At 40.5% G+C, this 10,539-nt stretch overlaps 2 protein-coding genes across 5 annotated transcripts; one reads left to right on the top strand and one right to left on the bottom strand.

Moving 5' to 3' along the window:
* Positions 1-448: 448 nt before the first annotated feature.
* LOC112239958 (small integral membrane protein 10-like protein 2A) lies at positions 449-4,218 on the bottom strand. Of its 3 annotated transcripts, none has more exons than XR_006082626.1 (2): positions 4,081-4,218; positions 449-1,795 (listed from the first exon to the last, which is right to left on the bottom strand). XR_006082626.1 is itself a non-coding variant. In XM_024408336.2 (2 exons), the coding sequence occupies exons 1-2, from the start codon at positions 2,549-2,551 to the stop codon at positions 1,775-1,777; spliced, it is 201 nt and encodes a 66-aa protein (XP_024264104.1). In that variant the 5' UTR covers positions 2,552-2,753; the 3' UTR covers positions 449-1,774. The 3 variants fall into 3 exon arrangements, 1 of the variants encoding a protein (XP_024264104.1); XR_006082625.1 differs by lacking the exon at positions 4,081-4,218 and adding an exon at positions 2,898-3,197; XM_024408336.2 differs by lacking the exon at positions 4,081-4,218 and adding an exon at positions 2,372-2,753.
* On the top strand, positions 3,219-10,316 carry LOC112239957 (ras-related C3 botulinum toxin substrate 1). Of its 2 annotated transcripts, none has more exons than XM_024408335.2 (6): positions 3,219-3,553; positions 6,382-6,453; positions 7,811-7,928; positions 8,184-8,246; positions 8,525-8,688; positions 8,978-10,316. In XM_024408335.2, exons 1-6 carry the CDS (start codon positions 3,519-3,521, stop codon positions 9,036-9,038), a joined length of 513 nt encoding a protein of 170 aa, XP_024264103.1. In that variant the 5' UTR covers positions 3,219-3,518; the 3' UTR covers positions 9,039-10,316. The 2 variants fall into 2 exon arrangements, with proteins under 2 accessions (XP_024264103.1, XP_024264101.1); XM_024408333.2 differs by having other exon boundaries at positions 3,226-3,553; positions 8,525-8,684.
* Positions 10,317-10,539: the final 223 nt, after the last annotated feature.

Here is a 10,539-nt window from a genome sequence, read left to right as displayed (position 1 = left end):
TCCCTTACAATATGTTTCTAAGACAATCTTTAACAGCTCAATGGACCAATGGATCTTCTTGATTGCAGACAATGTCCTGCTTCATCCATAAGGGGATATGTTGAATTGACTGTCATTAAATTGTCTGAAATCCACTTTTAATTGAATTAATTGATCCACATTGTAAATTATCTGTGGGCTATGTACTCTATCTTGAGAGGATGAATGAATGACCTCAATAGTTACACTGTTCTTTGAAATGGTATCTCTGCTATGCCCTCTAGACACTCTCTAATAATAGATTGGATAAGATATACGGGTTAAATAACAGATTTAACACAAAAATCCTTACTATAGATCTTACCCACTTAAGTAAACATTACCATGAGGGTGTAGAAGGGTAGAGGTTTGTGTATGAATCCAAGATGATGAAGATTATAACCTAAAAGTAATTTCATAGAATATAAAATGACAGAAATAGTTGATTGTTTAATAATGTATTGTTTCCAAGGATGTACAACCATATTCAATTCCTTACCCTTTTAATACAGTGACTCGAGAATTGACAAAACCCACAAACACTTTACTGAGAAATAAGTATGAGTGCATACCTAAGACAAAATCATAAACCATTTATTTCAAATCTAAAATGCCACCTCGTTAGCTCCATTGACCGATAGAGAAGTGGGTGACAAGTGTGTGTTTGTGTGTCATGCAGTCATTCCTTTCCTGGATCCTTCCTGTTTGTCTGACACCTACACTGCAACATTCCATTCCAAATCAGTGAGAAGAAGTGACACTAAGGATGCACATTACAACAAGCACCTTGCCATTTCTATAACTGAAAGGTGACCGTACCGACACTGAAAGGTGACCATACCCACACTGAAAGGTTGTAACAGTAGCCCTGCTGAGCTACACTGAAAGGTTGTAACAGTAGCCCTGCTGAGCTACACTGAAAGGTTGTAACAGTAGCCCTGCTGAGCTACACTGAAAGGTTGTAACAGTAGCCCTGCTGAGCTACACTGAAAGGTTGTAACAGTAGCCCTGCTGAGCTACACTGAAATGTATCCTCTTCCACTTTCCAACTCACTGCACCATCTTTCCATTGGGAAACAAACTTTTCAAAAACCGCTCAAAAAAAATGCCCAAACCACTGAGAATAGAAAACATGCACTGGTTTATGTCATGCGGTGGAGATGCAAGCTAGCGGATACTTGTGTTTCATTATGAGGGGAACTATATGACAAGTTTCCAGTTTTCCTTCGGAGACGACTACAGATGAGCACTGATGAACACGTCAAACAGAACTCTAAGAGGAAGAAGAAATAAGAAAGGTTCCAAAAACATTCATTCCATTGTTGTCATTGTAATTTTTGTTTCTCAGTCCTCCTTGTGGTCTGCGACAAAAAGGCAGTGTCGAATTCCACTGGTCATCCTTTCCTATGTCTCCTCTGACCAGATGGGCAGCTCAAGAATCTCTGGTGGCGAGTGGCTGTGAGGGATATATCCCAGTACAACCTCACAGATCTCTGCACACCCCGGTGGCCATTGTTAATGACATCATCATGGTGTCCTTCCCAAGCAAAGGCACTGGGTTCCTATGACAAAGGGTGGCTGAGACAACGGTCGTGTAACATTGACCATTGTCACACTGGCCCCTGATACTAGTGCCCTCTTCCACATTGTTGATTGTGTGAGGTCTGCAGGGTCTCTTCCGGAAGTTCTGACTGAGGATGCCCACTAATGAGCAGTCCAGAGTGTTGGGTCCTCAATTGTGGCAGTTGTAACACACTCAGTGAATCTCAATATGGACCTGCAAATAGGAAAATACAAAGACAGTTAGCTAAAAATTGGAAATCTGACATATTGTGAATGTATGAAAACAAGAAATGACACTCAACAAAGCATGACGTGTCAAAGTGGGCAGTGGCTGTCTAAATCTGCCTCCTTTAGCATCTGAATGTACACAGCTATGACAGAGCAGTGATTTAATTCATAAAGTTTACACACCCACTTAATTTAGTCACATTGATGGGGCCTAAACCAGCTGATTTGCACAAATAACACTTGTGAGAATAACTATGTATTTGCTTGCGTAATGTTGGATTGTCATTGAACTTGTTAGTTTGGTAGTTACCTAGCCTTTAGCTATCTCTGATACTGTACTTCAAACTTGATTTGCATTGCCAAACCTTATGCTGTGGCTTCTTAGATTAGCTAGCAAACTAGCAAATTACCTTAATTTTTTATTTAGCTGTCGCGTTAACAAACGTTAGCTAGCAAGCGAGCTAGCTGCTAAAATAGCTCAGTCAATCTGTGAAGATAAAATGTTCGCTTTAGCTAACTGTATGCACCGTTTAGGTGCAAGGTTAGCCAGGGATATGTTTACCTGTAATCGCACATTGAACATCATCGAAGCGATGAGGTAGAGGTATGGGAATCTGATTCGCAGTCGCCAAGCGAGATCAAAAAATATCAACAAAGTCCTCGTCAATCCTTTAGAAAACACCCCATAAGTCCGACCAGCGGACCCCGAAAAACGGAACACTAAATAAGACAGACCCGCCATAAAACAATGTCTACAACGGAGATTATCCACCGGTATCTTATTTACAAGTTAAGAAGATACAACAGTGCATACTGCCATCGTTGTCTGGAGTTTTAACATTCATATTTTCGTCTTTTGACGAGGTACCCCACCCCAACCGAAAAATCCACCCTTCTTTTCCAGTTTTGGTCAAACGGAACATTAGTGTGACTCACGGAAGTTGCCGGCAACGTCATCATTGTGTAACTGTCTATGGTGTCCGTAAATACTCTTGTTATTTTTTTTGAGAATATAATAATTTGGATAAACGAGTCTCTCGTATACTGTTCTGGTTACTATGTATACCAGATACCTTTGCATACCATACCGTATATCAACATCACGATGTCAGCATATTATCTTCTGTTAACTCCACGCTACCTGAAAACTGAAAGTTGTTCACACTTCTCAAAAGTGTATTTTGGTACACGTTTTCAAACGGCTAATTTACTTCTAAATAATTGGACGTATGTTGTGTGAAAGATACAAGTTCATATCCCTTTTCTTAATTTCATGCTTATTTCGTTTTTCACAATGTACAGTCTTTTGTTTTAGGATTAAACTACTGCACATCAGTGATTTAAATCCGTGCGTGGGCGTCTAAAGCAACCGGAAGTGACCCGGTGAACGGATAGTTCCGCACGGTTTTGCGATGTAAAACGCAGCTCTGTTTTTTTCCTCAATGGGTGGTAGCAGCTGTTTGCTCCATAATTTCCAGTTGAGAAAGTATTGGAATGTAGCAAGATCACTTCAAAAAAAAAAATCTTATCGGACACTTTCGAAAAGACACACATTAACCTTGTCAAACAGTCTTACTTTGACCAAATAATTACAGACATTTCAAGTTTGAACAAGTTCAGACAAAATAGTGGGTAACTAAACTAGCACCCAAGCTAGTAAACGGATTTAGCGACGCATCTGGACCAGTCTGGTAGTACGGTCCGGAACAATGCAGGCCATAAAGTGTGTCGTGGTTGGGGACGGGTGAGTTTATGAACGTTTACTAACTATAAATACACGATGTACCATTATAGCTAAGTAACTATCTATATTTGGTGTGAATGTCAAATAATATAGCTAGCAAATGTGTTAACTTGCTAGCTAACATGAGTTAGCTAGGTGAAAAGTTAGCTAAAGGCTAGGTAACTACCAAACTAACAAGTTCAATGACAATCCAACATTACGCAAGCAAATACATAGTTATTCTCACAAGTGTTATTTGTGCAAATCAGCTGGTTTAGGCCCCATCAATGTGACTAAATTAAGTGGGTGTGTAAACTTTATGAATTAAATCACTGCTCTGTCATAGCTGTGTACATTCAGATGCTGAAACATTTCTATATTCTAGCCAAGTATCTCAACTCCGCCACCATTTATTATTTTGTCGATACTTGGACTAAAATACGGATATAATGTTGCCCAAAAATTATATTGCGATATGTAACTATCGATTTTCCCCCATCACTAGTAACTATACGTCGATACTTAAATGTAACTTATTAAACACTTACCGTGTACCTGTGTTTATCCTCTGTTGTTGCAGGCCATTTGTTTGCTGAAATCATACTTTTTAATAAAACGCTAATAAAATACAACCACCGACTGTTTCCCCGTTACTGTATGATGGCAAATGCGCTTGTGCCAATTGAATCAACATGGAAACAGTCAGCGATTGTATTTGATGAACATTTTATTAAAAGGTAGGGCTTAAAGCAAACAAATAAAGGCACGCAACAGACACAAACAGATACATGTAAGGGTTTACAAATGTATATTTTTGAAGTATTGAAGTCGGAGGTTCCTTTCAAAACTCCAGTCTGCACTCAACTTAATGGAGGAGTTGAGGTACTTGGCAAGCTGTATTTGAAGCTTTTGTATTTTTTGGGCTCAAGTAAACCTTGTCTCCAGTTTATTTCTGTCATTGTTTACTTGGTTATTTCATTGGATCTAAATTGTGAAAACAGTTAACTGGTATTCATCTTTGCCAGCAAGCTAATGTTTCCATAGAAACATTTTCCAGGTGTGAAGTATAGAGAGGGAAAGGGGATACCTAGTCACTTACCCACTGAATGCATTCAACTATCCCAGACCATTACAGGTGGACTGACTCACTCGATATATGAATATTAATGTCTGGATCATAGGGAGTATTTCATCTAGACTGTATAAATCTCCTTGATGTTTGCCGTTCCCAACCAAGTTAAATGGCCTCAGGTCAAACCTGAGGTGTGAGCGTGGTAATAAGACGTGGTGACTCACTGCGCTTCACCAACCTCTGTTTGCTAACCAGGTAGATACAAACCCTTTGCTAGTGGTTGGTAGGTAGGTATTACCCAACAAATAGGTAACAAACTTGGTAACATATTTTAGTTACCCTAGTGGTGCTGGTCAAACCTGTTCCTCACCTGGCTGGTATTTAGCCATTCAAATAACTGCACTTTTGGATGACCATATCAGAAAAACTCTGATCTGTTTGGGCATTCCTCATAATGTGTAGGAGGGAGGGGAGGGTGTACACAACAGAGTATGTAGCCTCTGGGCTGGGTGTGGTGGATATTGTAGGCAGCAGGAGAAATTAAAACCCACATGTCATAGATGGAACCACGGTTGAACTGTTCTATTCTTTGATTTAAGGAGGTAATATAACTGTCCACTCCCATTCGTCGGCTAGCTTTTTATCTTTTGAAATAGTAACTAGGCCACATTTCAAAGAGTTACGGACGTGAGTTGGTTTTACTGAACCTCAGATCATTGAAAAAAAGCAGGTGATCCTCTGAAATGTGTGATCATCAATAGAGGTCGACCGATTATGATTTTTCAACGCCGATACCGATTATTGGAGGATTTTTTTAAAAGCCGATGCCGTTTAATTGGCTGATTTTGATATTTTTTTTTATTTTTTTTTTTTAATTAGCTAAATATGCAGGTTTAAAAATATATACTTCTGTGTATTGATTTTAAGAAAGGCATTGGTGCTTATGGTTAGGTACACGTTGGAGCAACGACGGTCCTTTTTCGCGAATGCGCACCGCATCGATTATATGCAATGCAGGACACGCTAGATAAACTAGTAATATCATCAACCATGTGTAGTTATAACTAGTGATTAGGATTGATTAAGTTTAATGCTAGCTAGCAACTTACCTTGGCTTCTTACTGCATTCGCGTACAGGCTGGCTCCTCGTGAGGCAGGTGGTTAGAGCGTTGGACTAGTTAACTGTAAGGTTGCCATATTGAATCCCTGAGCTGACAACGTAAAAATCTGTCGTTCTGCCTCTCAACAAGGCGGTTAACCCACCGTTCCTAGGCCGTCATTGAAAATAAGAATGTGTTCTTAATTGACTTGCCTGATTAAATAAAGGTGTAAAAAAAATATATATATATACAGATTTCCGATTTTTTTTATTTTAATGAGAACTTGAAATCGGCCCTAATTAGTCGGCCATTCCGATGAATCAGTCGCCCTCTAATCATCAATGTGTGATCATCAATGTATTAATGTGTAGAGCATGGCATCAGACATCTTGGCTGAGGCTAGGCCTAATCTCAACCTTACTCATTTTAACCAAGTCTGAGTTCCTGGCTGCAGGGCATTCAATCATTCAAGGTAGATTTTGAAGTGTGTGTTGTCCATCCACCCAGATTCAAGTTTGGTAGGGACCTCAATGCCCTCTATAATAGACCATAGCCATGTCTTAAGCATGGTTCTTTCAGAGGATCGACATCATGCCATAAAATTGGCATATGGCATGCACACCTATGATTTGTTCCATAACATTAATATATGTGCCTTTTATTTTCTCCTCTTCCAGAGCTGTGGGTAAGACATGTCTGCTGATCAGCTACACGACCAACGCCTTCCCTGGAGAGTACATCCCCACAGTGTAAGTACCTCTACAGCCCCCGGTTGGGAGGTCTGGCCTGGGAACCGCCTGAAGCCAGACACCCCCAGCACCACACCCCTCTAATTCTCCCCTTGTCTCAGTCTCCACAACCATTATTCAGGCTAGGTAGGGAGGGAATCTCTACATAGCTATTTTTTGCCCCCCACCTAAACTTGCAAATAAGATTTCAATTGGATTTGGTGGGAAAATGTTTGTTGGCAGCTTGGGATGCTAATCATGCTAACCTGGGGGCCTTAGCATCATACCGGTAGCGTTTGCCAGCCAAGAGTACTTAGCATCTCTGAATAGAGTGCCAGATGTAATTTGCTAACCAATTGTATATGTAGAATCACATGAAAATGTTGTCAGTCAGACGTCCACTGGCGGGGTGGTCCCTAAAACATACTGCGCCAAACAAACGGCAGATGGCCGACAGATCGACATTCGTTGGAGTGTGTGCGCTCCCTTAGGGGAAGAAATACTTGGGGAAAACACGGCGACATAAATTACCAGAAGGGTTTTTAGGTCTTATCTGACCTGGCACTAACTTGTTATGTTGATCTGTATCAGTGACATAAACTGGTTTAGATAAGTGACCAGATTTTCTATTATTGATGGTCAGTGGTCAGATTTACCAAGAGTTTTTCACCAGTTTGAACCAGTTCTTCATAAGAGGGAATACTGTAAAACATTCAAATAATAATGTTAAAGGGGAAATCTGCAGCTGCTACTTCCATTTTTGGACTTCTAAATGATTGAGAGAGACTCATTGATTCTTAAAGAATATAACTGATAAATGCCCCATGAGCTTAGTTTAACTGTCATACCCCAGCAGAACCCAAAATGTATGCTTGTTTAACTCCAATGTTTGTAATTATTGTAAATGTAAACCAACACTGAATGGGTATTCAACTCTTACCCCGTGAGGTTTGGTGCCTGCTGGTTTTCTGTTCTACCTGATAATTAATTGCCCTAACTTGGTGTCACAGGTCTAAATTGGTCTATCATTTTGATATCTTGGATGGTCAGTCCTTGGATCTATAGGTCAGTCTGAATTGAAATGGTTACATTTCTCCAGGGCCATCCTTCAGCTTTCTACCAAAAGAGGTGGGGAGATGCTTTATTGTTTCACCTGTTGATTGTCCCTTTAAATAAGGATTACGAGCTTATGTAAAAACATCTATAGATGTTCTTCTATTCCCTTATAGAAATATGATTTATAGTTAGTCTGATACATACAGCTAGGCACTTTAGGTTTTCTCATCAAGTTAAATAGGATACACTTCTCTCTCCTTTGTTGTCTGCAGTTGATTATTAGCCTATACCCAAACTCATAGCGGTTGACTGATCCCTACAGGTTTGACAACTACTCTGCCAATGTGATGGTGGATGGAAAACCAGTCAACCTGGGCCTTTGGGATACAGCAGGACAGGAGGACTACGACAGACTCCGCCCCCTCTCCTACCCACAGACGGTAAGATTGACAGACCAGACATGCATTGCCATGGGAACAGCTGAAACTTCCTTACTATTGTTTTGTTTGAAATGAAGCCTTTGTGTACTTACAGGACATTCTGTCAAAAATAGCGTAGTCCTCGTCTCTGTGGGTAATAATAAGGACGTTTTAGATATAAGGAAACACACCTTTGTATGTAAGGAACACTGTGATTACGGAAGTGATTATCACAGGTACTGACTGAGATTATTCCCCCCCCCCCTCTCTCTCCAGGATGTGTTCCTTATCTGTTTCTCCCTCGTGAGTCCTGCCTCGTTTGAAAACGTCCGTGCCAAGGTGGGTGCCCTGTTTGAAGCAACTCATCATAGCTCTTAAGAATTCAATACAAGGAGCTTGTCTACAGCACATGATGTTCAGTTCAAACACATTTATATTGTCTAGCTCTATTTTTCAGAGCTGCATTTAGGAAGACAGTCCATATTGATTCTTCATAAGATTAAACTGATTTTTACTAGTTATATTGATCAACCTTTTGAAAAGTCGTGGAAACTGTAATGACAAATTGAATGGGAACCCTATGAAAGTGACATGCCCGATGTGGTCTTTCTTCATAGTGGTACCCAGAGGTCAGGCACCACTGCCCCAACACGCCCATCATCCTAGTGGGCACCAAGTTGGATCTGAGGGACGATAAGGACACCATCGAGAAGCTCAGGGAGAAGAAGCTCACCCCTATCACCTACCCCCAGGGCCTGGCCATGGCCAAAGAGATCGGTATGTGTTCAGTGTCTATCAGTGACAATGAATGCAGGTTTAGGGAGTGTGTTTACTGTCAGGGACAATTCATGCTTTGAATGCAGATATCCTTCTCAACCAGGAGAAAGTGGTTGGACTCGTGCATTACTTAGGATGTAGTCATGCTCTCCGAATAAGGCTTTAGAAAGTGATGTCTCAAAGAGAGTGAGTGAAGAGTAACTGGCTTTTCTCCTGCTTGGACTGCACATGCACACCCTTCAGAGCCATGCATTAGTAGTAACAGTCTCCTCATTCTCTCTCCTGTCGCTCAGGTGCGGTGAAGTACCTGGAGTGCTCGGCCCTGACCCAGCGCGGCCTGAAGACTGTGTTTGACGAGGCCATCCGGGCGGTCCTCTGCCCCCCGCCCGTCAAGAAGAGGAGAAGGAAGTGCTCCCTGCTCTAGAACCCCGCAGACAGGAAGTGTCGGGAAGTGGGCACTCGCCGCGCAGACACAAAAGCATTTTACTTCGGAATCTTTCCTTTTATATATAATATATTAGTCTCTACTAGTACAGCACTGGGACAAACTGTTCCTTTGTTAAAAGAAACTGAACATACAGATAGGTTTAGAAATGGGTGACATCACTGAAGTGTAAGAAATTCCAGAGGCCTTCTAAAAATGGATTTAAACTTCTGTGAGGATGATGAAATGTTTTTGATATGTTGCTCTTACTCGTAGTCCATATTGTTTACAGTCTTTAGAGGTTATTTTGGGTGGAGTGTGAATTTGCCAAACTGCATACTGCAGATATTAGAAGCTGTACAGCAGACAGACACTAAACTTGTTGCTAGTTTTTTTCGGTTTACCTCCTTAACAGTACAGCTAATATAATTTGGCATGATGCACTGCAGTTAACGGTTACATGGTTAAGATGGCATTCTATTTGTGGGGTGCCATTCTTTATAACATGGAAATCCAGAACTAGCCAAGTTAATAGCATCACCAATTTTATTTTCACCTCCAACTACTAATTAATGTACCATAAATCTAATTAGACTAGGACTGAGTTTGGGAAACACTGGTCTAGCCAACAGTGCTTTTTGTCGATTGGAAAAAGCGTGATCCTTCAGTATTTAATGGGAGAGCTGGCGTGCCTCGTTGCACGGTTGAACCTGTTAGTCAAAAATGTTGTATCCCCCACCCGCTCCTGCTGTGTCCTCCCTGTACTGTCTGAACCGAATCGTTGCCTGAGAAAAACAAAGCTTGCGACTTTATATGAGAAGATTGGATGTGAGGACTGTTTTGGGTGTCGATGTGAGATAAAAGCACCTTTTTATATTAGTCTTTGGGCATTTATCAGAAACGATTCATGTAGCGATTTCTTGTGTATTTTTTTTGTGAAAAGCCCATTTGATTTACAGTAGCCACAAATACTTGGAAGGCGGAGCAAAGGAGAGCATTTAAATGACTGAGGAATGTTGTAATGGTAACTAAGCTACAGTCAGTAACGATGTAGTGTGTATATATTCATCTTTGGTTATCATTTGAATTCAATTGGCTATTTTGTATTAAAAAAATTCCACTGAAGTTAATCACTCACTGTATTTTTAAACAAACTATGAACGCTATATTGTTTACCAACTACAAATAAACCTTTAATTTTCCTACAAGTCTAGCCTTTTGTAATTAATGCAGATGGCATGAAATGTGCTACATATACTGATACATTTGATATTTTTTGCATTTACATATTTGACCTACAAGATATGTAACTTATTCAGGCATCAAGCTGCGCTCCAACTGAGCCAATGTTGTAGCCCTTTGGTTTTATGGATAAAGCAATGTCACTTTTTTGAGAACCATTAAATTTGAATTAAACTTACTGTGTGCATT

This window comes from Oncorhynchus tshawytscha, unplaced genomic scaffold, assembly GCF_018296145.1.
Source record: "Oncorhynchus tshawytscha isolate Ot180627B unplaced genomic scaffold, Otsh_v2.0 Un_contig_11560_pilon_pilon, whole genome shotgun sequence".
NCBI classification, from domain to species: domain Eukaryota; kingdom Metazoa; phylum Chordata; class Actinopteri; order Salmoniformes; family Salmonidae; genus Oncorhynchus; species Oncorhynchus tshawytscha.
This window is presented reverse-complemented; position numbering and strand designations above follow the sequence as displayed.

Excerpts from the sequence above, each read along its gene's own strand:
- LOC112239958 (XM_024408336.2), bottom strand. The coding sequence starts at position 2,551 with ATGGCGGGTCTGTCTTATTTAGTGTTCCGTTTTTCGGGGTCCGCTGGT. Across the intron at positions 1,796-2,371 it reads TGTTCAATGTGCGATTACAG|GTCCATATTGAGATTCACTG; the intron begins GTAAACATATCC and ends TCCTATTTGCAG.
- LOC112239957 (XM_024408333.2), top strand. The coding sequence starts at position 3,519 with ATGCAGGCCATAAAGTGTGTCGTGGTTGGGGACGG. Across the intron at positions 3,554-6,381 it reads TGTGTCGTGGTTGGGGACGG|AGCTGTGGGTAAGACATGTC; the intron begins GTGAGTTTATGA and ends CTCCTCTTCCAG. Across the intron at positions 8,685-8,977 it reads GGCCATGGCCAAAGAGATCG|GTGCGGTGAAGTACCTGGAG; the intron begins GTATGTGTTCAG and ends CCTGTCGCTCAG.